At 39.8% G+C, this 24,654-nt stretch overlaps 1 protein-coding gene and 1 long non-coding RNA gene across 5 annotated transcripts in view; one reads left to right on the top strand and one right to left on the bottom strand.

Moving 5' to 3' along the window:
* The window catches only part of IDE (insulin degrading enzyme), a 124,208-nt gene extending 114,830 nt beyond the window's left edge, over nucleotides 1–9,378 (bottom strand). The window contains exon 1 of one of the 2 annotated variants that reach the window (XM_077125432.1): nucleotides 9,204–9,378. In XM_077125432.1, coding sequence (XP_076981547.1) covers nucleotides 9,204–9,301 — 98 coding nt within the window. In that variant the 5' untranslated portion in view covers nucleotides 9,302–9,378. The remainder of the gene's footprint in view (nucleotides 1–9,203) is intronic. The other variant, XM_077125431.1, reaches the window with a different exon arrangement.
* A 29-nt stretch (nucleotides 9,379–9,407) lies between these two features.
* LOC143654004 (uncharacterized) lies at nucleotides 9,408–21,933 on the top strand. 3 transcript variants are annotated; one of them, XR_013161627.1, is made up of 3 exons: nucleotides 9,408–9,579; nucleotides 10,382–10,644; nucleotides 16,093–21,933. It is a non-coding gene; the product is annotated as an uncharacterized LOC143654004 (long non-coding RNA). The 3 variants fall into 3 exon arrangements; XR_013161625.1 differs by having other exon boundaries at nucleotides 10,382–10,663; nucleotides 16,093–21,932; XR_013161626.1 differs by having other exon boundaries at nucleotides 9,411–9,579; nucleotides 10,382–10,590.
* Nucleotides 21,934–24,654: the final 2,721 nt, after the last annotated feature.

Raw genomic sequence — 24,654 nt, 5'->3', positions numbered from 1 at the left:
AACCATTAGTGGTGTCTATGCAAGACAATGGCCTGGGGAAACAGGCATATTAGGATTACTCTCACAATGGTGGGGTAGGATCAATTAGCTGGCAGTTAAGACACCAGAAAAATCATAAAACTTGCAATGTAAGATGTCAGTGAAGACAACCACAGCTGAACTAGAACAGTAAGGGAAGGTCAAGATTATTCCAAGAAACTTTAAGATGAAAAATTTCAGAGGACTTGGTGTCTAATGGAAATAAGCAGTGAGGGAAAAAGAGAAAGATTCAAAGATCATTCTAATTCTAATTTTCAAGCTAGTCTAAGAAAATAATAACACAAACATGCAAAACCAGGGAAATCAACAAAGAAAACTGGTTTTGAAAGACTATTCATTCTTTCATTCATGCATGCATGTGATAAATATGCACATTTACTGTGTGCCAGGCAGAGTGTGGTGATACCCTCCCCTCAAAGAGCAGCTCATGATTTAAAAGAAAGATACAGAATATGTAATAAAAATACTGAGTTGTCCGAGTTAGAGCTCTGAAGCTAAGAAAGTCAGCCCTACCCCATTCAGAAACTGTTTAAAAAGTTGAAAAAGTGATCAGACTTTGAGTAGAGATATCAAGGAAGCTGACCTGGATAGGTGTAAGGCAGATCAGAATACAGGGTAAAGGATGATTATCGTCCATATTTTAAAACTTCAACTTCTGTGTGAGACCAAAGGGAGAGATGTTTATTTAGTGCAAAATTTATATTTTGGGTAGTGCATATCCTAATTTAATTTGTATGGTCAGTTTAGTTGAACACCATAAGTACATGGAATCCTGAATAGGGCGTGAGATTTTGTTCATTTGTCCAGGTTAGTGTGATGCCCCTATATATTCCAGAATAATTTGGACAGTGAATAAAGAAATATTTGCAAAGTCCCCTTGGGGGAGTGGGGAGAAAGGAGAAAATATTCAACTTTTCCTTTTGGAGAATTACTGATATTCTCACAAGCAGTAGGGCCAACCAAATCAATAAGCCGAGCCCTTGATCTTGGAGTTCATTCCTATGAAACTTATTCCAGCAAAGGATAAGCTAAACCTACTTAAAATTAGGCCAAGAGTCACCCCCAAAGAATCTCTTTTGTTGCTCAGATGTGGCCTCTCTCTCAAAGCTAACTCAGTAGGTGAACTCACTGCCCTCCCTCGTATATGGGACTTGACTTCCAAGGGTGTAAATCTCCCTGGCAACGTGGGACAGAAATCCTGGGATGAGCTGGGACTTGGCATCAAGTGGTTGACAAAATCTCTCGACTGAAATGGGGAAGAGAGAAATGAGACAAAACAAAGTTTCAGTGGCTAAGAAATTTCAAACAGAGTTGAGAGGTTATCCTGGAGGTTATTCTTAAGCATTATATAGATATAACTCTTTAGCTTATGGAGTATTGGAGTAGCTGGAGGGAAGTACCTGAGAACTGCTGAGCTGTGTTCCAGGAGCCTTGATTCTTGAAGATGACTGTATAACTATACAGCTTTTACAAAGTGATTATGTGACTGTGAAAACCTTGTGTTTGATCATCCTTTTATCCAGACTCTGGATAGATGAGTAAAAAATATGGATCAAAAAATAAATAAAAAATAGAGGGGTAAGCAGTAAATAAATTGAGTAGATTGAAATATTAGTGGTCAATGAGAGGGAGGGGTAAGAGGTATAAGATGTATGAGTTTTTTCTTTTTTTCTTTTTATTTCTTTTTTCTGGAGTGATGCAAATGTTCTAAAAATGATCATGGTGATGAATACACAACTATGTGATGATACTGTGAGCTACTAATTGTACACCATGTAATGACTGTATGTATGTGAAGATTTGTCAATAAAAATATTTTTTTAAAAAAGAGTGAGCCCTAAAATAAACTATGGACTATAGTTACTAATACAATTATAATAATAATATTTCATCAATGGTAATACACTATTGCAAAACAATAGTATGGAAAATTTTTATACAGGGGAGGGGTAATATGAGAACTCTGTGCATTCTGAACCATTTTTCTGTACACCTAGAACAGCTCTAATAAAAAAATTTACAAAAAAAAACCCCACCAAAGACCAGAGTTGCTATTCAAAATAAATTGAAAGAACACAAAAATGAAGATGTTTACTAAAAGGCGAGAGGTAAAGGAAAGAAACAACTCGCTCTTTGACTAGAAAGCTCCTTGACAGAAGGATTTATGGCTGTCTTTCCAATCCCCACAGCACTGAGCACAGTGAATAGTCACTACAGAGTAAACATTCAAATAACAGCTGAATGAACAGAGAAGACTGAAGACAAGCCAACTGAGAAGGCTCTAACTGAGGCTCCATAACCCAAAGTACCTAGAAGATCTACCTCTAATGGAAAGGAAAGTGCTCTAGCTTTGTCACTCCAGCTGAAGGGAGGTTGGTATTCGAGGAACATGTTTAGGAGATTTAAAATACCACCACCACCACCAACAACAACAACAACAAAACAGAAAGGAAACCAATTCTTATGAACAAACTGAATTTCTATTGCCTCCACCAGGGCTTAGTGAGATTGTTCCCAACCCTAACTTTCAAGGCAGACAGGCAGAATGTAACTTATTAGTGTGTGAGGATTGAGCTAACACTAAATAAAGATACTCAGGAATAGCCTATCATTTTACACTATTAAAAGGCATTTTTTTCTGGTTAAAAGCAGTTTAAAAGCCTGAATCTTAATAGTTAGTCCAACCTGGCACATCACTGTTTCATAAGCCTTTAGAATAGGGAAATGCAGAGTAGGGCTGCTTGCAAAGTGCAATGACTGATGTCCAGGTGTCTCAAGTAGTTGTCTAGGACTGGGCTAATACCTTCAGGTTTATAAATAATTCAAACAATTCACACAGCCCAACTTATCCAATACAACTGAACAAAGGACAATGGGGCTGCTTTTTAAATGAATTGCTTTTTCTCATGCAAATGCTTTAAGACCATCTCATTCTCAAGAGGTTAGACCAGAAAATGAAGGTCCAAATACTGACAGAAGCAGAACATAACAGTTAAGAGCTCAGTCTCCAGTAACAGACAGATGGGTTAAATACCAGCAATTCTGGTAAACAATTGTGGAACCATCCCTGTTAACACATTCTTCCTGCTACATACAGTAGGATTGCTTATCTTCCTTAACATTTGAATATGTGGGAGCTTCAGATGTTAGTACTTTCCTTCCTAAAACTACACTTGGACCCCTTTGATTGGACCAGTATTTTCCTAAATAACCTTTGCCACTTATTTTTAGGGTGGAGCTTTCTAAAGGGTTGGTCTCATTTATTATGTTTTGAATCTCCTAAATTTCCCTCTCCGAAAACAATCTTAGCTTAAAGCTCTCATTGGTCAACTATGCCCTGGACTACATCAATTAAAGTGAAGAGCAGTGGTAAAAAAGAAAAGAAAAAATCCAATCATAACTGGAACACACAAAACATTTGGTTGTTTGAAATTTTTAAAATTGATGCTTTCTTAAGGATAGATATATTGACCAATGGAATAAAACTGAGAGTTCAGAAATAGACCTTTACATCTATGGTCAATTGATATTTGATAAGGTGGCCAAGTCCACTCAACTGGGACAGAATAGTCTCTTGAACAAATGATGCTGGGAGAAATGGATACCCATATTCAAAGAATAAAAGAAGATCCATATCTCACACTTTATATAAAAATTAACTCAAAATGGATCAAAGACCTAAACATTAGAGCTAAGGCCACAAAACTCCTGGAAAAAAATGTAAGAAAGCATCTTTAAGATCTTGTGGTGGGAGGTGGTTTCTTTGACTTTTCACCAAAACACAAGAAATGAAAGAAAATATAAATGGGATCACTTCAAAATTGAATACTTCTGTACTTCAAAGGACTTTGTCAAGAAAGTGAAAAGGCAGCTGTGCTAGTTTGGAAGCTGCCAGAATGCAATATACCAGAACTGAAATGGCTTTTAAAAAGGAGAATGTAATAAATTACAAGCTTATCGTTCTAAGGAAGTGAAAGCATCCAAATTAAGGCACCAACAAGAGGTGACCGACACTCAAGATAGGCCGATGGGTCAGGAACACCTCTGTCAGCTGGGAAGTTACACTAGCATTTGCTGGTTCCTGGCTCCTGGGCTCTGCAGCTTTCAGCCTCTGTCTCAGTGGAAGTTCCTCACTTTACTTTGCCAGTGCTGGCTTTTTCATTTCTTGGCTTCCCTTGGCTCTCTCCAGGTTTTGGCTTGCTTTACATCTCATAACAATGTCTGCTAGGCTCCAAGCATCTCCAAACACCTATGTCTCTGTTCTCCATGTATCTGCTGTGAAGTTCCTGTCAGCTCTGAAGCTTCAGTAGTTTCTGACCTTCTCCAAAATGTTTCCTCCTTTAAAAGGACTCCAGGAATCTAATCAAGACCTACCTGGAATGAGTGAAGTCACATCTCCATCTAATCAAGGGTCAGAGCCAAATTTGGGTGTGTCATATCTCCGTGGAGATAATCTAATAGAAAATTTCCAATTTATGGTATTGAATCAGGATTAAAAGAAATGGCTGCCTCCACAAGATTGACTCAGGATTAAAACATGGATTTTCTGGGGTATATAACACTTTCGAACCAGCACAGCAGCCTACACAATAGGAGAAAATATTTGGACACCACATATTCAATAAGGGTTTAATTTTCAGAATAGTTAAAGAAAGCTTACAACTCAACACTAACAAGACAAACAACCCAATTTAAGAAACGGGCAAAATCAGCAGGTGAACTCACTACCCTTCCCTCTTCCTCCTCATGGCACATGACTTCCAGGGATGTAAATCTCCCTGGCAATATAGGACAGGACTCCTGGGATAAGCCAAGACCCAGCATCATGGGACTGAGAAATTCTTTTTGACCAAAAAGGGAAAGAGAGAAATGAGGCAAAATAAAGATTCAATGGCTGAAAGATTTCAAACAAAGTCAAGAAGTTATCCTGGAGGTTATTTCTATACATTATATAAATATTCCTTTTTAGTTTATGATGTATTGGAGTGGCTGGAGGGAAGTACCTGAAATTGCTGAACTGCATTCCAATAACCTTGATTCTTGAAGATGATTGTGTAACTGTATAGCTTTTAGAATGTGACCATGTGATTGTGAAAACTTTGTGTCTTATGCTTTTATCTAGGGTATGAACAGATGAGTAAAAAAATAAGGACAAAAAAAACCAAATAATGGGGTATAGGGGTAATAAAAATTGGGTAGATTAAAATACCATGGTCAATAAGAGGGTGGGGGTAAAGGGTACAGAATGTATGAGCTTTTTCTTTTTATTTCTTTTTTTAGAGTGATGAAGTGTTCTAAAAATAATCATGGTGATGAATATACAACTATATGATGATATTGTGAGCCATAGATTGTATACTTGGATGGACTGTGTGTATGTGACGATATCTCAAAAAAAAAAATATATATATATATATATTTTTTTTTTACAGGCAAAACTGCCCCCTATGTGAGACATGACATCCTGGGGTTTAAGCCTCCCTGGCAACATGGGAGATGACTCCCAGGGATGATCCTGGCCCTGGCATTGTGGGATCAACAATGCCATTCTGACCAAATGGGGGAAAACAAGTGTAACAAATAAGGTATCAGTAGCCAAGAGAGTCCAAATAGAGTCAAGCGGCCACACTGGAGGCCACCCTTACGCAAGCTTCAGTTAGACATTGCTGACCTACCATAGCTTGCCAAACCCCAACCAAAACCATTCCTGCCAATCCTAAAGAACACCTAGGGCACTATATAAGATTCTACAAAAGTTCCATGTACTAGGGTAACTTCCCAGAAACCTACAATCTCCAGATGGGTCCCTGAATCAATTAAGTTCTGAAATGCAGAGGGGCCAGCTCTCTAGGACATCAACTAGTTCCATCCCTCTATCCCATATTATTGACAACTCCCTCCAACATGAAAAAGCAAGAATGGGCATAGCCCAAATAACTGAAGAGTAGGAGAAAGATCAAAAGTGATGGTGGAGTTTAACAAATGAGTATGATTGCTGAATCATTTTATTGATATTTCCTTTAGTCTCTAGTTTCTTAGAGCGGCTAGAAGTAAAAACCTAAAATTGTGGAATGGTAACTCGTGCCCAATTCTGAAATTTGATCTACAACTAACTGTTGCCACGCGCTCTGAAAATTTATTGCTTTCTTGTATATATGTTATTTTTCACAAAAAAGAAAAAAAAGTCAATTGTGATTATAAACGCACAGCTATATGACGATATTATGAACCCCTGATTGTACACTTTGGATGATTACATAGTATGTGAATATAAAATACATATCAATAAAAAATTTAAAATACAAAAAAGGTAAAAGACTCGAATAGACACTTTACCAAAGAAGAAATGCAAACAGCTTTAAAGCACATGGAAAGATGTTTAACATCACTAGCTATTAGGGAAATGCAAATCAAAACCACAATGAGATATCATCTCATAGCTACTAGAATGGCCACTATAAAAAAAAACAGAAAACTATGAGTACTGGAGAGGATGTAGAGAAATAGGGACACTTATTCACTGCTGGTGGGGATACAGAACGGTGCAGTAGCTTTGGAAGGCAGTCTGGCGGTTCCTCAAGAAGCTAAATATAGAACTGCCATATGATCCAGAAATCCCATTACTAGGTATATTCCCAGAAGAACTGAAAGCAGGGATGGGAACAGACATTTGCACACTGACGCTCACAGCGGTATTATTCACAATTGCCAAAAGATGGAAATAGCCCAAGTGTCCACCAACTGATGAGTGGATAATCAAACTGTGGTATATTCAACTGATGGAGTATTATGCAGCTATAAGAAGAAACGAAGTCCTGACACAAGCAACAACATGGATGCATCTTAAGGACCTTATGTTGAGCAAAATAAGCCAGACACAAAAGGACAGATATTTTACGGCCTCACTAATAAGAATTAATTATAATGAGCAAACTCAGGGAGTTACAATCTAAGGTATAAGTTATCAGGAGATAGAAAGAGGGAGAAAATGAGCAGATAATGCTTAATGTGTACAGAATTTTTTAAATAAGACTGATTGTAAATGTATGGAAATGTTTAGAGGTGATGGTAGCACAATACTTTAAGTGTAATTAACAGTGCTGAGTGTGAGTACTGTTGAAAGGATAAGTCTGGGGTCATGTATGTCACTAGAAGGAAAGCTAGAGAATAAAATATGTGACTGTATAACAGCAAAACCTGTTGTGGACAATGACTGTGGTTAACTGTACAAACTGTACAAATATAAGTAAGTTGTTACATCACTAGAACTATTGCAAAGTGTTAATAGAGTAGTCTAAGAGAAAAAATACAATGCAAACTAAAAAAAAAATCAATGCTTTCTTTAAAAAATCACAAATTCTGTAAGTAGAGACAATATGGAGCTAAAGCATACCTATCAGCAAGGAAAATTAAGATCAAAAGAAAGTGCTCTGATGCTAAAGAGGGCAGAGAAAGGTACCTTGAATATGCTTACCACTCCCACTTCTCTTCTTAAGTTCAAGGATCTTTTTAAGCCTGTTGTAATGGATTTGGGGGAAATAGAGGGAAATAAAGGAGGGAAAACAAGTTCCACAGATTCTTCATTTGCATTAGCCCTTGTAGGTATCCTTGCTATCATCCCAATTCAAGCAGTAAAGACCGGTTTCTCTGCCTCAGGTCTCTCTCCGCTCCCTTATGACCTGCACACAGCCATCACACAAATTTCCTAAACCACCAGTTTCATCAAGTCACTCCCCAACTCAAAAACACTTAATAGGGCGGTGCGACAGTGGCTCAGTGGCAGAATTCTCCCCTGCCATGCCAGAGACTTGGGTTTGATTCCCAGTGCCTGCCCAAGCAAAAATAAATAAATAAATAAAACACGTACTGGTTCCCTACCTACTAGTCACTGGGAAAAGACCAACTAAACTTGAAGGTTAGCATTATCCTACTCTTATAATGCGGTATTGGTTCCTTCCAATCTCCCCAAGGAAACTCTCTAGACCTTCAACTAGACTAATCTGCTTGCTGTCACCATAACACAAACTGCCTATATACCTAGGCTGGATTACCCCATCCCCACCTTTCCTTCTGTCTTTCCTTCAAAGGCCAGCCCAAGTCCCCTCTACCTCTGACCTGCACTGTGCTTCTAAGGCAACACACTGCCTGTAGGGCCCATTTTGTGTCCTCCTCAAACACACCCTTTGCTGGCATTTCAGTCCACTCCAGTCAATTCAGTTCCTTGAAAGGCAGAAAACATACACAAAAGGTCTATGACAGCATCCTGCACTTAGGTCGCAGGTCCTGGATACCACGGATTAAAACCAGGAGAGGTTCAAATAATGTATCCAAGTAGGGTAAGACAATACTGTCTATTCTTTCCTCTGTTCACTGTAAAGGGTATTCAGCATTCACGACAAGACTGAAAATTTCAAGTACACACAGCTTAGCTGTGAAGTGGAGAAAGCACACCACTGGAAGGCAAAACACCTGCGTTCTTAATCGTGCTCTGCGCATTCTTTGTAACTGTGGGGAAATCACACAATCTCTCAGGGCCACCTGCTGTAGGGGATCCCAAGGTTTCTCTCTGCTCACAAATTCCCCCCGCCCTCCAACAAGAAACCTAACACTCCTCTACTCCGTAAGGCGGGGGCAAACAATCTAACAATGTCCAGTGAGAACATTTTCATAGAGTACTGGAAACTCAGTCTCCATATGAAAAAGCAGGGCTGAGAGGGGGAGTGAGAAGCGGTCCCCGGACGCTAAACCTCTTTACTCCGCGGCAAGAAACAGTCCAACTCGAACTCCTGGCTCCTCTTAGCAAACTACCAAGTACGGCGCAGCTCCCGGGGGCCGACTGGGGTGACTCGATTCAGTCCGCGCCCTGCGCGCCCCCACACTAGTGACACACGCCCCGTCACCCCGGGTCCCTGCCCGGGTTTGCTTTCACCAGCCGAGGGGCGCCGCGTCCTCTCAGGGCAGGCCCCTCGCTCCCGCCCCGCAAGCCGCCCTTCCGGGCCTTCGGGCGGCCTCAGCGCGGCTGTCCGGGCCCCAGGCCGGCGGGACCTGCGGCGTGAGGAGCGGCGGCGGCGGCTTTAAGTGCTGAATCACCACTTTGCAACCCGATCTGCAAAACCACCGTGACCCTGCGGGCCCCGAGGGCCCAGGCGCTTCGTTCCGCTTACCCAGAGATGCGCTCCTGAAGCGGCAGGCGGGCGCCGAAGACCGAGCGGAAGGTGCTGGGCAGCGCGGAGAGCAGCAACCACGCTAGCCGGTACCGCATACCCCAGCGCAGCCGCCGGGATCACTAGGAACGCTTCCTTCTTGCGCCGGGAGCCGGCCCTGCGCACTGCGCATGCTCAGCTCGTCGCGCCGCGCCGCGCCACCTCCCGGGAGCTGCTGAGCTGCTCGTGCTCCGGGTTTTACCTGGAGCCGGACAGCTGTGGGTCGGCGACCAGTGGCCAGTCCAGGCCTGTGTTAGCTGGCGGGCGGGCGAGAGTGGGTCGGGGGAGAGTTCCGAGAGTTCAACAACCAGGCCTTCCTAGGCGGGGAGGGTCTCAGGTAGGTCACCCCCGGGTGCGTGTGTGAGGGCGATGGTGTGTGTCTGTGTATATGTATCGGATGGACTCATGAATACTGTGAGGACACCAGTGGCCGTGCTGGCGGAGGCACCCCCATTGGCTAGGGCTCTGGTCAGTGCAGTTACTGGAATACGGGCCCCACACCCCCGCGCGGTGGCCACGCAGGAAACTCATCACGGGCCCCTTCTGGAGCTCGGTAGAGACATATAGGCCGCTAAGGCCTGAACGAGCTCGGTGCTGGAGAAATCAGACCACCGTGTGGGGTGGGGGGCGGGAGGGAGGCCGGGCCCTTGGGTGACGTTTTCATCCTGGAGAAAGTAGCAACTCTTCCGAGAAGGGAGTTGATGGAAAAGGCCACAACAAAACAAGGTTTTCGCGGACTCTCAAGTTTAGAGTAGAAGTTACTACTCAAAATAGTAGTAATACTAGTGCTAGTACTACTACTGTCAGTCTACTTAAGTCTTTGCTTTTAAGACTTTTCTTCCTCGTGGCTTTGTAGTGCCTTGTATCCATAAACAACCTAATAGTTCTTATAAATCTAACTTTGCTTTACATTATGTTGCGGAGGTCTCAAAGGAAGAGCAGAATTAGAGATCATGACTCTGCATCTTAAAAAAAAAAAAGAGTTTCAATTTCATTAGCTTCATGATAAATCTACCTCTGGGTGGAATGGATGTACTAACATCAGAAAGAATAACCTTAATCTCTTCCTGTTCCGTTTTCTTCTGGCTTCTAACTCCTCCCCATGGCTTTCTTTTTTTATGTATTCCCCCCTGTATTAGGACCCTTCACTTGCACAGGCCCCACCATGTGGTGTGAAAGCCAGGGAACCCAAGGATGGCTGGCCAGCCAGAATGCTTCTGACTCCAGGAAGAAGCAAGCCTTTCAGCCTCTGAAACTGAGAACAAATAAATTCCAGTTGTTTAATGGACAGTATGGTATTTGTCCTAGCAACCAGGAAATCAAGACTGTGGGCAATATGAAGAACTGGGTAAGAACACCTGAGAACGTGAAATGGCACTGAGATGTGTTTGAGAATCAGCAAGTATGTCACTGAGACTGGGGTAAGTTAGCCAGCAGAGTGTAGTACGCAGAGGCCAGTTCACCCACATTCTTGTAAAGTTTAGAAGGAGCTTGGATTTTATTCTAATTGTGGTAGAAAGCACATGGAAGATTTTGAGCTGAGAAGGGGCATGTTGGTTTTATGTCTTTGGAAGATAATTCTAACTTCTGTGTGGGAAATATACTTACTTTAGTGCAGTGGACTTCAATTTTTTTACACCTGTCCCATTTTTAAGAATTTTGAAAAAAACTATGTTGCCATGATAGGTTTTGTTGTTAATTCTAACTTTTATTCTTATACAAGGTTCAGAATAGACTTGGAATAATTGCTATAGGTCTTAATGTTGATAAGAAGAATTGGACTATAATACAGCTGAAATGCAGTGGTGAGCTGAGCAAGTACTTTTAAAAATGAAGTTATAGACAAGATTTTCCTATACATTTTTTGCTTGAAGAAAAGTATTCAATCAGCAAGCAGTCATAGATGAAAGAACAAATAAAATAGGTGGATTTAAGATGAGGAATAAAAATATATGTTTAAGAATAAAAATGGTCAGAGCGTTTTATTTTGCAATAAGAAGAGAAAACAAGGTGTGGGTAGCAATTGGTAGAATAGGAGAATGCTCAGCAACATTTGCTCTTCCAGCCTGGCACACCTCTGCTGCTATCTAAATTTTCACTGTTGGGCCCTTTTACAGGGAACTTTCAATGATTATCTTCAGCTAAAGTGAGCAACTCTTTCTTGATTTTTTTTTTTTTGATTCATGGTCCAGGAATCGAACCTGGGTCTCCTGCATGAAAGGCGAGCATTCTACCCCCGAACCACCTGTGCATCCTCTTTCTTGATTTTTATATTTGCTTTTGCACTAGTCTCAAAAATTCTAATACATACCCCCTTGCAGTCTGTTCTACTTTCCCTTTAGGTACAACTCTTATATCCTCACATCACATTGTTTGCTGTAACATTCTGCATTTTGCACATTCAACTATGTTTCTAACATTTGCTAATGTTTTCAAATGTTTTATGTTGGTGATGTCACATACTAGCATGATACCCTATTAGTCCCCAGTAGTAGGAAGCCGGTATGGTGTGAAATGGCTCCTGGCCTGCTGTATCCCCTATTTGTACCTTGACCTTCTTTCTTTGTAATAAAACCATTTTGATCTTAAAATCTATTACTATAAAGGAAATAAAGGTGGTATTAAAGGCATTGTGCCAATTTGAATCTATTATGTACCCCCAGAAAAGCCATGTTTTAATCCTGATCCTGTCTTTTGGGGACAGCCATTTCTTTTAATCCTGATTCAGTACTGTAGGGCAGAAAATTTGATTAGATTATCTCCACAAAGATGTGACTTGCCCACTTAATTATGGGTGTGACTTTTTGATTAGATGGACATTATAAGGTGGATCTTGATTGGTTTACTGGAGTCTGTTAAAAGAGGATGTATTTTAGAGGTAGCTCAGAGCCAACAGAATACTCACAGATGACACAGATGCTGATACTTGGAGACCAGAGACACAGATGTTTGGGGATGCTTGGAACCCAGCAGATGTTGCCATGAGATGTTAAGCAAGCAAGAACCTAGAGAGAGCCAAGGGAAGCGAAGAAATGAAAGCTAGCCTGGGAGAAGCAAAGTGAGGAACCCCCACAGGAACAGAGGCTGAAAGCAACAGAGCCCAGGGGCAAGGGACCAGCAAATGCTAGCCACATGACATCCCAACTGGCAGAGTTGTTCTAGATCTATCAGCCTTCTTTGAATTAAGGTATCTTTCCCTGGATACCTTACTTTGGACTTTTTTTTTTTCTTTTGCATGGGCAGACTGCAGGAATCAAACCCGGGTCTGTGGCATGGCAGGCAAGAATTCTGCCACTGAGCCACCATTGTACTGCCCAATTTGGACATCTTTATAGGCTTAGGACTGTAAACTTGAAACTTACTAAATTGCCTTTTTAAAAGCCATGCCATTTCTGGTATATTGCATTCTGGCAGCTTGCAAACTAATACAGGCATATCAACGTTAAAAAAGAATGCATGTCTTCTCCCCTCCCAAGTCCCAGATGAGGAACAAGTTGGAAAGCAGGTTGTACATCCCTTACGTTTAGAAGAAGGATCAAAGGAGAAGGACGAGTTAGAACAGAGAAATTAGAATTTAACAAATGAGTGTGATTACTGAATCATTTTATTGATATTTCTATTTAGTCTCCAGTGTCTTGGAGCAGCTAGAAGGAAAATGCCTGAAATTATGGATCTGTAACCTATACCAAACTTTGAAATCTGTTCTATAACTAATTGTTAAAAATCTACTTTGAAATGTATTTTTTGCATATATGTTATATTTCACAATAAAAATGCTTTAAAAAGCCAAAGTATAATATTTCCCATCCTCATATAAATAAGTATAAAGTGTAAATCACCTAGCATCTAGTTTAGAAGCAGAAAAAAATAATGCCCTGAAGTCATTCCTTGCCACAGATGGGAACATTAGACACATATTCAAATGTAAGTATTCTAATGTACTTGAAGCCAAATATAAATTATGTTCTGGTTCATCTGTCTTATAGTTCCCTTCCACTAGTCCAGGTAAAGCTCACCATAGAGCTGAGTCAGGAGTTCCCAAAGAACTGCAAACAGAACAAAACAAAAAAGAAAGCCAGTCATTGACTACCCACCAAGTATAGAATGTTCATATGTTAAGATGGTTTGTGTTTGTATGTTTTTTGGTTTTATCAATTAAAATTAAAAAAAAAAAAAGGAAGGCCAGTGGCATATTGGCCCTTATTTCCTAATTAGTAACACTCGGAAAAGATATCTTTTACACTAATCTAATCTATTGTCTTGTTATATATTACAAGTCAAGATAAAATAAGACTTCCTGAATTCTGAGCCCACTAGCACAAAATTATGTATTACTACCTAAAGAGAAATGCTGCTTAAGTAATTAATATGAACCAAATTTAAAAGGTGATTTAATTTCAACAAATGTTTACTGATAATGGCCACAAAGAATAACAAGATCCCTGCTCTCAAGTAGTTTTTATGATAATGGGAAGAAGACAGTAATTCCCAAAGTGAAAAGAAATCTTCAATGTCCATTTGGCTGGGCTGTCCCCAGAGCCTAGCACATACTATGTATGCAGCATTTACTCAACAAATACTAAAGAGATGAATAAATGTATCATCTAAATTTGATGAAATTTAGATATTTTATCACTTTGCAATTGTACTGTGATAAAACTGGCAAAGCTTTTTAAATTCTTTATTATGGAGAATTTCAAGCATTAAACAAAAGCAAAGAAGTAGTATAATAAGCCCTCCAGGCACTCATTATTCAGCAATAATCAGTTCATAGTGAATATTATTTCATCTGTATCCCACACCCTGACTCCCCCACCTCCCACTGAATTGCTCTGAATCAGGCATCATGATATTTCGTCTGATATATATTTCAAAATATATCTCAAGATATGTACTCTAGAAAGAATATAACAGCAGAATTATTACTAAAATTTAACCTTGTTATTCTTTGTGGCCATTATCAGTAAAATTTGTTGAAATTTTTCTGAAATGATCAAATGATAAAATTCTGCCATATTCTAGCCACATCCCACTTCTGTTAGTTTCCTGTAGGTGTCATCACAAATTACCACAAACTTGATAGCTTAAGACAACAGAAATGTATTTTCTCACAGTTTTGGAAGCCAGAAGTTCAAAAACAAGATTGGCAGCAAGGTGACACTCTGGTGGCTCTTAGGGAGAATCTATTCTTTACCTCTTTCACCTTCTGGTGATTGTCAGCTTTCTTGGCTTGTGGCCACATCATTCCCATCTCTGCCTCTGTCTTTACATTGTTGCCACCTCTGCATGTCTTCTCCTCTTGTGTCTCTCAGAAGGACACTTGTCATTGAATTTAGAACACACTCAGGTAATCCAAGATAATTTCAGGGTCCTTAATTTAATTATCTGCAAAGACTTTTTCTCCAAATAAAATATTCACAGGTTGATGGGAATAGGACCTAAAACATACCTTTTGGGGTCCACCATTCAACCCATTATGCCACTTTTCCAGCTTCTGCACTGCTCTCCACTCATTCCAATTTATACAGCTCTTACAGCCAATTGATAATGCTCTAGCAACTTTTAAGCCTAGCTGAAATGTCACGGCCCTCACAAAACTTTTCTTCATTTCCTTTCCATCTCCCCAAACCCCATTGAAAGTGATTGCTCCCTAATTTGAGCTGCCAGAGAAGTTTGCCACTATCTAAAAGCGCTTATTTGAATCCAGACCTTTCATACGCAGCTATAAAACACAATATTAAGAATGATATCCTAACTGAAGGCAAGAACACCGAACGTTTGCACACCAATGTTTATAGCAACATTATTTACTATTGCCAAGAGATGGAAACAGCCCAAATGTCCATCAATGGACAAGTGGCTAAATAAGCTGTGATATGTACATATGAAGTTGAAAACCGGGCAAAACTAGTCCAGAGTGTTAGAAGTCAGGTTGGTAGTTAACCCTTTGGGGTGGCAGTAACTAAATGGGGGGAAAGGAGGGACTTCTGGAATGTGTTTTACATGTGCGTCTTCAGTGAAAATAGTATGTTTACTTTTTTCTGTTTGCAATACTTTAGCAAAGTCTTCAAAAATAAAATAAAATATGAAACGAGAGAATGAAAGACATAACCAAATGAAGTGTTTGGATCTGCTTGAATTCTAATCTGATTAAAACCACTGTGAAAAAGAAACATTTATGAGACAATTAGGCGAGTAGGAACTCTGGCTAGATATTTGATGATATTAAAAAGAAATGCTGCTTAAGTTATTAATATGAACCAAATTTAAAGGTCTCTTAGTTTCAACAAATGTTTACTGATAGTGGCCACAAAGAATAACAAGGTTAAATTTTAGTAATAATTCTGCTGTTATATTTTTTCTAGAGTGCATATCTTTGAGATATATATTGAAATACTAACAGATGTAATATAGTATATATGAAATACTAACCTGCCCATGAAAAAAAAATTTCCTAGAACTGAAAGAAATGAGTTGCTAAACTTAAAGGATTCACTGAGGGCTTAGCATAATGATAAAAATGAACTCACACCAAGGTTAAGTGTGAGCCTGGAATTTGATTCAGAGCAATTCAGTGGGAGGTGGGGGATTTGGAGTGTGGGATACAGATGAAATAATATTAACTGTGGACTGATTATTGCTGAAGATGGATATTGAGTGCCTGGAGGGTTTATTATACTACTTCTTTGCTTTTGTTTATGCTTGAAATTCTCCATAATAAAGAATTTAAAAAGGTATGCCAGTTTTATCACAGTACTAGTGCAAAGTGATAAAATATCTAAAAAGCAATATGCATTTAAAAAAATTCATAGAAAAATGGTTTGTTTGTTATAAATTTGTTTGTTAAAAGTTTTCCTACAGATCACATGAGACCACAAAGAGAACAGCAGACTGTGGCACCTAAGGTGGCTGTGATGCACGTAAGCTGGTGATGGCAGCAATAGCTTTCCTTTGCTCACTTACTGTTTGTCTGATTGAGTGAAAATCCAAAGGAAGACAGTTGTCAGCTGAACCATTGACAATGCAATCACAAGAGTTAATGACCTTCAAAGATATCAGACTTCACTCAGAAAGAGTAGGCATTGCTAAACACATCCCAGAGAAAGCTGTTCAAGGAAGTGATGCTGGAGAATATCAATTATCTAGTCTCAGTGGGATGTTAGAAATGCAACCCAGATTTACTTTCCCAGTTGGAACAAAGAGAACAAGAATGGAATTTCTTCAAAACCAGAGTCCAGGCAGTAAAACTGCCTGTAAAAAGCAAGACGTGATATATATATGCAACTTAGCTACAGGAATGAAAATTCTGACATCATTTCATTGCAGATATGTCACACTCAAAAAAATTCCTTTAAACATAATTATTTGCAAGAAAATTCTACTCTCAGATCCACAATGACTCAACATGCCTTAATTCCCATAAGAAAGAAACTAAATTTAAGCAAACCACTTGGAAAAGTCCTCAGTGACCAGTCATCATTTAATCTGCATAAGCAGAATCACACTAGAAGTAATCATGAATGCCATCAAAGGGCTAAAGCTGTTATTAAAAGCTCTGGCCACAGGCAATACAATGGAACTCAAACTGGAGATAAATTATATGAGTGTCTTCCACGTGGGAAAACATTCATTAGATTTATTGACCTTAGATGACATGAGAAGACTCACCTTGTAGAGAAGCCCAATGAATGTAATCTATGTGAAAAAGCCTTCAGTCAATCTTCTGATCTTCAAAAACACGATAGAACTCATACTGGAGAGAAACCCTATGAATACCATACCATTTGTGTGGGAACGCCTTCAGTCAATCTTCTCATCTTAGATGACATGAGAGAACACACACAAGAGAGAAGCCCTATCAGTGCCATATATGTGGGAAAACCTTCAGTCATTGTTTTACCCTCAGACAACATCAGATAACTCACACTAGAGAGAAATTCCATGAATGCCATCTATGTGAGAAAACCTACAGTCAATATTCTTATCTTAAGAAAATGTGAGAGAACACACACTGGAGAGAAACCCTGTGAATGCCATCTATGTGGGAAAGCCTTCAGTCAATCTTCTTGTCTAAGATAACATTGGAGAACACACACTGGAGAGAAAACCTATGAATGTCAAACATGTGGGAAAGCCTTCAATCATTGTTCTACACTCAGACAACATGAGAGAATTCACACTGGAGAGAAAGCCTACGAATGCCATGCATGTGGGAAAGCCTTCAGTCAATATCTCATCTTAGACAACATCAGAGAACAGACACCTGAAGATAAACCTTATGAATACCACACATGTAGAAAAACCTTAAATCACTGTTCTACCCTACACAACATGAGAGATGTCAGACTAGATAGAAATCCTATGAATGTCATCTGTGTGGGAACACTTTCACTTATAGTTCTGCCCTCAGGCAACATGAGAGACTGCACAGTAAACAGAAGCCATGAGAATGTCATTTCTCTGGGAACACCTTAAATTTTCTAACCTTAAACAACATGAAATGATTAAAACTTAAGAGGAAACCTATGAGTGTTATCAGTATGGGAAAACCTTCAGTCAGTATTCTGATTTTAGCTGGAATGAGAGAACTCACACTACACATTAGGAGTATAGAAGAGATTTCAGTCATAGCTTTAAACTTTAAACACACCAGAGAATTCACATACTGAAGAAACACTGTCTTTGAAATCAACATGGTAGTGCCTTTATTCATCAGTACTATTTCAGTTGATAAAAGGAAACATACAGGAGAGAGTCCATATGAATGTCATCTTAGTAACAAAGCCCTTAGTAGTTGGTGTGATGATATACCAAATGAGAGAACTCACAGTTCTCTAATTGAACTAATAGAAGTGGAAAGTCCTAAACTACCACTCTGTAAGCTAGCCAGAGAAATTATGTGTAAGGAATTCTATGGCTGTATTCAATATGGGAGTGCCTTAATTTCTAGCTTGTGCTTTAAATAAAATGAGTAGATTCCAAAATAAGTTTTCCTAAATGACTCAAACTTGCTAGCACTTGGAGGTAATTTGGAGTTATTGTACTGGACTGTACTTTGAAATATTAATTGGAAATCAATAATTCATATTTTCTACAGTTGTCTCTTCATTTGTCAAGTTAACAAATATTACAGGCCCGTGTTTTAGAGGTTGAAGATACAGCAGAGATGAGCAACCAGTTTTCCATTCTTGTGGAGTTCACATTGTAGTGGGAGTGATAAATAAGTAAACTAATATGTATATAAGATAATTACAAACTATGATTAAAATATTACTAGTTTAACCAGGGTGGGTTTTACTGCTGTCCAGCATCACCTGAATAACATTTCTGGCCTTCTCCTCAAGATGTCCCACTGGGTGGTGGAAGTGGTAAGAATCTCACTGTCTGTATTAAGGAGCTTATGCATGTTGGGCTGTTGACAAGGGGAGTGTGCACATGGGACAAGTTAGGTGGGAGCCTAGTAAAATCTGAGCATAGGGACAGTGTTTGAGCTGCATAGGCAGCTGTCAACTAAGAGCCAGCTTCTATGCCCTGTACTTGTTCTCATGGACTAACCATTCATCAGATCTCCCTGGATTTCCCCTAAATCCCCATTTTTTTTACTGCCCCTCATCTCATCCATGGCTTTTTTTTTTTCCCCATACATCCTTCTCTCCACCCTGTGTCCCAGCCAGAAGACTCTCTACTAAAGTTGGAAGTTGGAGAGCTGTGGTTATATGCCTCTTCCTCGATCACTAGCTGGATAAGGGCTCCTTCAGGACCTCCTTTTTTTTTTTTTCAAGAGCCTAGTTTAAAACTTAAAAACACTAAATACTAATTTTTTGCTTTGCATTCCTGCTATAAGGAATCTAATCTTTCTCTCTAGGGGACAGTCCTGAAGTGGTTATAGAAAGAGAAGCATGGAGAGTAAAGTTAAAACATCTTTTGCTATGTGGAAAAAGAAAGAAATGGGGTTCTGTAGAGTTTGGGGGGCTACATTAGATAGGGTGGTTGGGAAAGGTTTCTCTAAGGAAGTGGCATTTAAGTTATAGCTTGAAAGATAAGAAGAAGCAACATGAGAACAGGAAAGAAAAGAAAAACTGCAGACAGTGGAACACATTAATCCCAAAGATTTTGGACGAGAAAGTCTGACATGTTCCAGAAACTGAAAGGAGGCCAGGTGACCTCTTTTTTCCCTTTCTCTCCCTATTTAACTTTGTTACTGATATTCTGCTATTAGAATACCAAAAGCATTAACAAAAATCTGGACGTGGGATAACTTATAATTAAGCATTTTAAAACATTTTTACAGGTTTATAAATAGTTCATGCATTGTGGGGTTTTTTTTTCTCAGTTTGTAAGCACAATTGTATTCTCTAGAATTTGTATTCACAGACATACAGTAAAAAAACCTAACACGAGCCCTGTGATTATGGAAGAATTTAAACTCAAGTACTCCTCAACTGTTGAGTAAAGAATTGCATAGATGGTAGGTGCTTTAAAAGATCAAACACATCTAGAATATTATCACACTAATAAAAATAATGTTAATGAAGAATTTTTAAGGTCTTGGGAAAAAGGCTTAAACTATGTTAGGTGAAAAAAAGTCAAGCTGCAAAACTATGTAATTATGAGGTCAATGATTTAAAAATGGATATATGGATAAAATATAGGCAATTAGAAAGAAAGAAATCAAAATTTTAATACTAAGTTGTTGCTTAGAGGAGGAAATAACAATATCCAAACAAGGAATTCCAGAAACACAGAGTAAATTATTATAAGTGATAAATGAATAATTAAAAAACATTTCCTGGCTGGTGCAACAGTGGCTCAGTGGCAGAATTCTCATTTGCCATGCCAGAGAACCGGGTTCGATACCCAGTGCCTGCCCATGCAAAAAAAATTTCCTACAATTAAATGAAATGAGTTGCCGAACTTAAAGGATTCACTGAGTGCTTAGCATAATGATAAAAATGGACTCACACCAACGTTAATATGCGGAATTTCAGCACACTGTGGGGAAAGTATATTGTTGAAAATTTCAGAGAGAGGAAAAAAGAGACCACATACAAATCATCAAGAATTAGAATGGCTTTGGATTCCTCAAAAGCAGAGGATAGTGGGGACAACCAAAGCTATAGACTGAGCCCCCAATCTTGGTGTTTGTTCATATGGAACTTAACCCCACAAAGGATATGCCAAGTCTATGTAAAATTAGGCTTAAGATTCACCCCCAAGACCTGGAGGAACTAGAGAAAGAAAGCAGAAGAAAACAAATAATGATTAGAGCAGAAATAACAGAGAATAAAAAAACAATGGAGAGCATTAACAAAACCAAAAGTTGTTTTTTGTTTTTTTTTTAGAAAAAAGGTTGGTTTTGTGAAACAGTCAAACTCACAAACTTTTAGTTAGACTGACAAAAGAGAGGAGGCAAATAAAATCAGAAATGAAAGGGTGATATTACTACTCTATAGAAATTAGATCATGAGAAGATACTATGAACAACTGTGTGCCAACAAATTAGACAACCTAGGTGAAATGGACAAATTCCTAGAAAATAATCTACACCTATTCTAAAAGAAATAGAACTCCCTAGACCAATCACAAGTAAGAGATTGAATCAATCATAAAAAAACCTCCCAACAATGAAAAGCCCAGGACCAGTGGCTTCACAGGTGAATTCTATAAATCATTTAAAAAATTAATACCAATCCTTCTCTAACTCTTCCAGAAAACTTTAGAGGAGGGAATATTCTGTACCTCATTGTATGAGACCAACATCACCTCATACCAAAGCCAGATAAATATACTACAAGAAAAGGAAATTTTAGACCAATTTCTCTTATGAATATAGATGTAAAAATTCTCCAAAAAATACTAGCAATCAAATCCAATAGTGTATAATTGAGTAGGATTTATCCCAGGTATGCAATAGTGGATTAATATAAGAAAACCAACCAATGTGATACCCCATATTAACAGAATGAAGGGGGGGAAAAACACATGATGATTTCAATTGATGCAGAAAAAAAATCCCAGCATCATTCCTTAATAAAAACACGTAGAAAAATTGGAATAGAAGGAAACCTCCTTAACATGATAATAGGTATATATAACAAACCCACAACTAACACTGTACTCAATGGTGAAAGATCTATCTAAGCTTTCCCTCTAACACCAGGAACAAGACAAGGATACCCATTGTCACCACTGTTATTCAACACTGTACTAGAAGTTAAAGCCAGAGCAGTTAGGCAAGAAAAAGAAAGAGAAGGCATCCAAATTGGAAAGGAAGAAAAAAAAAAAAGATTCACCCCCAAGAGAACCTCTTCTGTTGCTCAGATGTGGCCTCCTTCTCCAGCCAACACAACAGGCAAACTCACTGCCCTCCCCCATCTACGTGGGACATGACTCCCAGGGGTGTGGACATTCCTGGCAACGTGGGACAGAAATCCTAGAATGAGCTGAAACTCAGCATCAAGGGATTGAGAAAACCTCGACCAAAAGGGGGAAGAGCAAAATGAAACAAAATAAAGTGTCAATGGCTGAGAGATTCCAAACAGACTTGAGAGGTTATCCTGGAGGTTATTCTTACGCATTAAATAGATATCCCCTTCTTAGTCAAGATGTAATGGAGAGGCTGGAGGGAACTGCCTGAAAATGTAGCACTGTGTCTCTTGAAGATGTAGCCATATTTCTTGAAGATGATTGTATAATGATATAGCTTTCACAATGTGACTGTGTGATGTGAAAACCTTGTGTCTGATGCTCCTTTTATCTATCTTATCAATAGATGAGTAAAACATATGGAATAAAAGTAAATAATAGGGAACAAATGTTAAAACAAATTTAGATTGAAATGTTAGTGATCAATGAAAGGGAGGGGTAAAGGGTATGATATGTATGAATTTTCTTCCATTGTCTTTTTATTTTTTTTTCCTGAATTAATGCAAATGTTCTAAGTAATGATCATGACGATGAATATGCAGCTATGTGATTATATTGTGAATTACTGATTATATATGTAGAACGGAATGATCATAAGTTAAGAATATTTGTGTTAGTTTGTTGTTATATGTATTAGTTAGGGTTCTCTAGAGAAGCAGAATCAACAGGGAACACTCGCAAATATAAAATTTATAAAAGTGTCTCACATGACTGTGGGAACACAGAATCCCAAATCTTCAGGGCTGGCTGTGAACCCAGCGATTCCGATGAAGGGTCTGGATGAAGTCCACAGGAGAGGCTCGCCAGCCAAAGCAGGAAAAGAGTCTGTCTCTTCTGAATCCTCCTTAAAAGGCTTCCATTGATAAGATTAAGCATCACTCGTTGCAGAAGACACACCCCTTGGCTGATTACAAATGGAATCAGCTGTGGATGCAGCTGATGTGATCATGATTTAGTTCTATGAAATGTCTTCATTGCGACATTTCAGCACTTGCCCAACTAGACAAACAGGTGCCACCACTTGGAAAAGTTGACACACGAACCTGACCATGAGATTATATATATATTTTTTAATTTAAAAATTAATAATAGCAGCCGACCCGCCCGCCCTCCTTCTCCCCTCTCTTTCTCCACCGGGCGCCGCGCCTCCTTCTCCCCTCTTCCCCCTCCTGCTCCGGCGGCTCTCCAACCACCACGGTGCCCTCTTCCCCCGCCTTCACCGGCTCCTCCGCCACCAGCCTCGACAGCCTTGCCGCCCCCACTTTTCCTACTCCAGAATAGCTACTGGGGGAGTGGAGACAATACAGAGCAGCTCCCGGAGCCACGACGGACATCAAAGGGACAGCGTACCCCATCCTGGAACGGCTGACTGTCTGGGAGAACCAGCTCCGGTGAGAACACCGAGGGATGAGGGCTTTCCTGGGCAGGACGGCAAGCGGCCGGAGTCCCTCCCTTCCTCCTTCCCAGGCCAGCTGGCAGAATTGGGCAGGCGGTCCCCTCAGGCCGCGGCGGCTGGCGTCCCCACCATGCGAGGCCCCACGGACCAACTGAAAGAGTTGGCTCAGAAATCCCCAGACTGCGGAGAACGGTGACCAGGGGGTCCCTTCCAAACACGTGACTCCCCGGTCCGCCTGGGAACAGTGCACTCTCCCGGGCTGCGACAGCTGGCGCCCTTCCGCCACGCTTGGCGCCCCGGGCCGACTAGGAAATTTGGTCGGATGCTCTCATGTGCTGTGGCGACCGGCGACCCTCCCCGCGTTCGGACCCCCGGGCCGGCTGGCACTCCTCCAAGACGCTTCGGCTGCCAAACCTCCCCTACGGCGAGAGTTTTCCAGAGTTAAAGGACCCACAGCAACTTTTACTGGTGGATCCCGTAGACAAATGTGTGCCACAAGCGCCACCTACTGGGCTGGATAAGAAAAACAGAACCCAGAGATTTCACAGAAAAATCTTACAACCTGTGGGGTCCAACACTCAGGGAAATCTGACTAAATGCCCAGGCGCCAGCAGAAGATAACGGATCACGCTCAGAAAATTGAAAATATGGCCCAGTCAAAGGAACAAACCAATAGTTCAAATGAGATACAGGAGCTGAAACAACTAATGCTGAATATACGAACAGAAATGGAAAACCTCTTCAAAAACGAAATCGATAAATTGAGGGAGGACATGAAGAAGACATGGGCTGAACATAAAGAAGAAATAGAAAAACTGAAAAAACAAATCACAGAGCTTATGGAAGTGAAGGATAAAGTAGAAAAGATGGAAAAAACAATGGATACCTACAATGATAGATTTAAAGAGAAAGAAGATAGAATTAGTGATTTGGAGGATACAACATCTGAATTCCAAAAAGAAACAGAAACTATCCGGAAAAGAATGGAAAAATTCGAACAGGGTATCAGGGAACTCAAGGACAATATGAACCACACAAATATACGTGTTGTGGGTGTCCCAGAAGGAGAAGAGAAGGGAAAAGGAGGAGAAAAACTAATGGAAGAAATTATCACTGAAAATTTCCCAACTCTTATGAAAGACCTAAAATTACAGATCCAAGAAGTGCAGCGCACCCCAAAGAGATTAGACCCAAATAGGCATTCCCCAAGACACTTATTAGTTAGAATGTCAGAGGTCAAAGAGAAAGAGAGGATCTTGAAAGCAGCGAGAGAGAAGCAATCCATCACATACAAGGGAAACCCAATAAGACTATGTGTAGATTTCTCAGCAGAAACCATGGAAGCTAGAAGACAGTGGGATGATATATTTAAGTTACTAAAAGAGAAAAACTGCCAACCAAGACTCCTATATTCAGCAAAATTGTCCTTCAAAAATGAGGGAGAAATTAAAACATTCTCAGACAAAAAGTCACTGAGTGAATTTGTGACCAAGAGACCAGCTCTGCAAGAAATACTAAAGGGAGCACTAGAGTCAGATACAAAAAGACAGAAGAGAGAGATATGGAGAAGAGTGTAGAAAGAAGGAAAGT

The sequence above is a fragment of the Tamandua tetradactyla genome, chromosome 13 (assembly GCF_023851605.1).
Source record: "Tamandua tetradactyla isolate mTamTet1 chromosome 13, mTamTet1.pri, whole genome shotgun sequence".
In the NCBI taxonomy this organism is placed as follows: Eukaryota; Metazoa; Chordata; class Mammalia; order Pilosa; family Myrmecophagidae; genus Tamandua; species Tamandua tetradactyla.
This window is presented reverse-complemented; position numbering and strand designations above follow the sequence as displayed.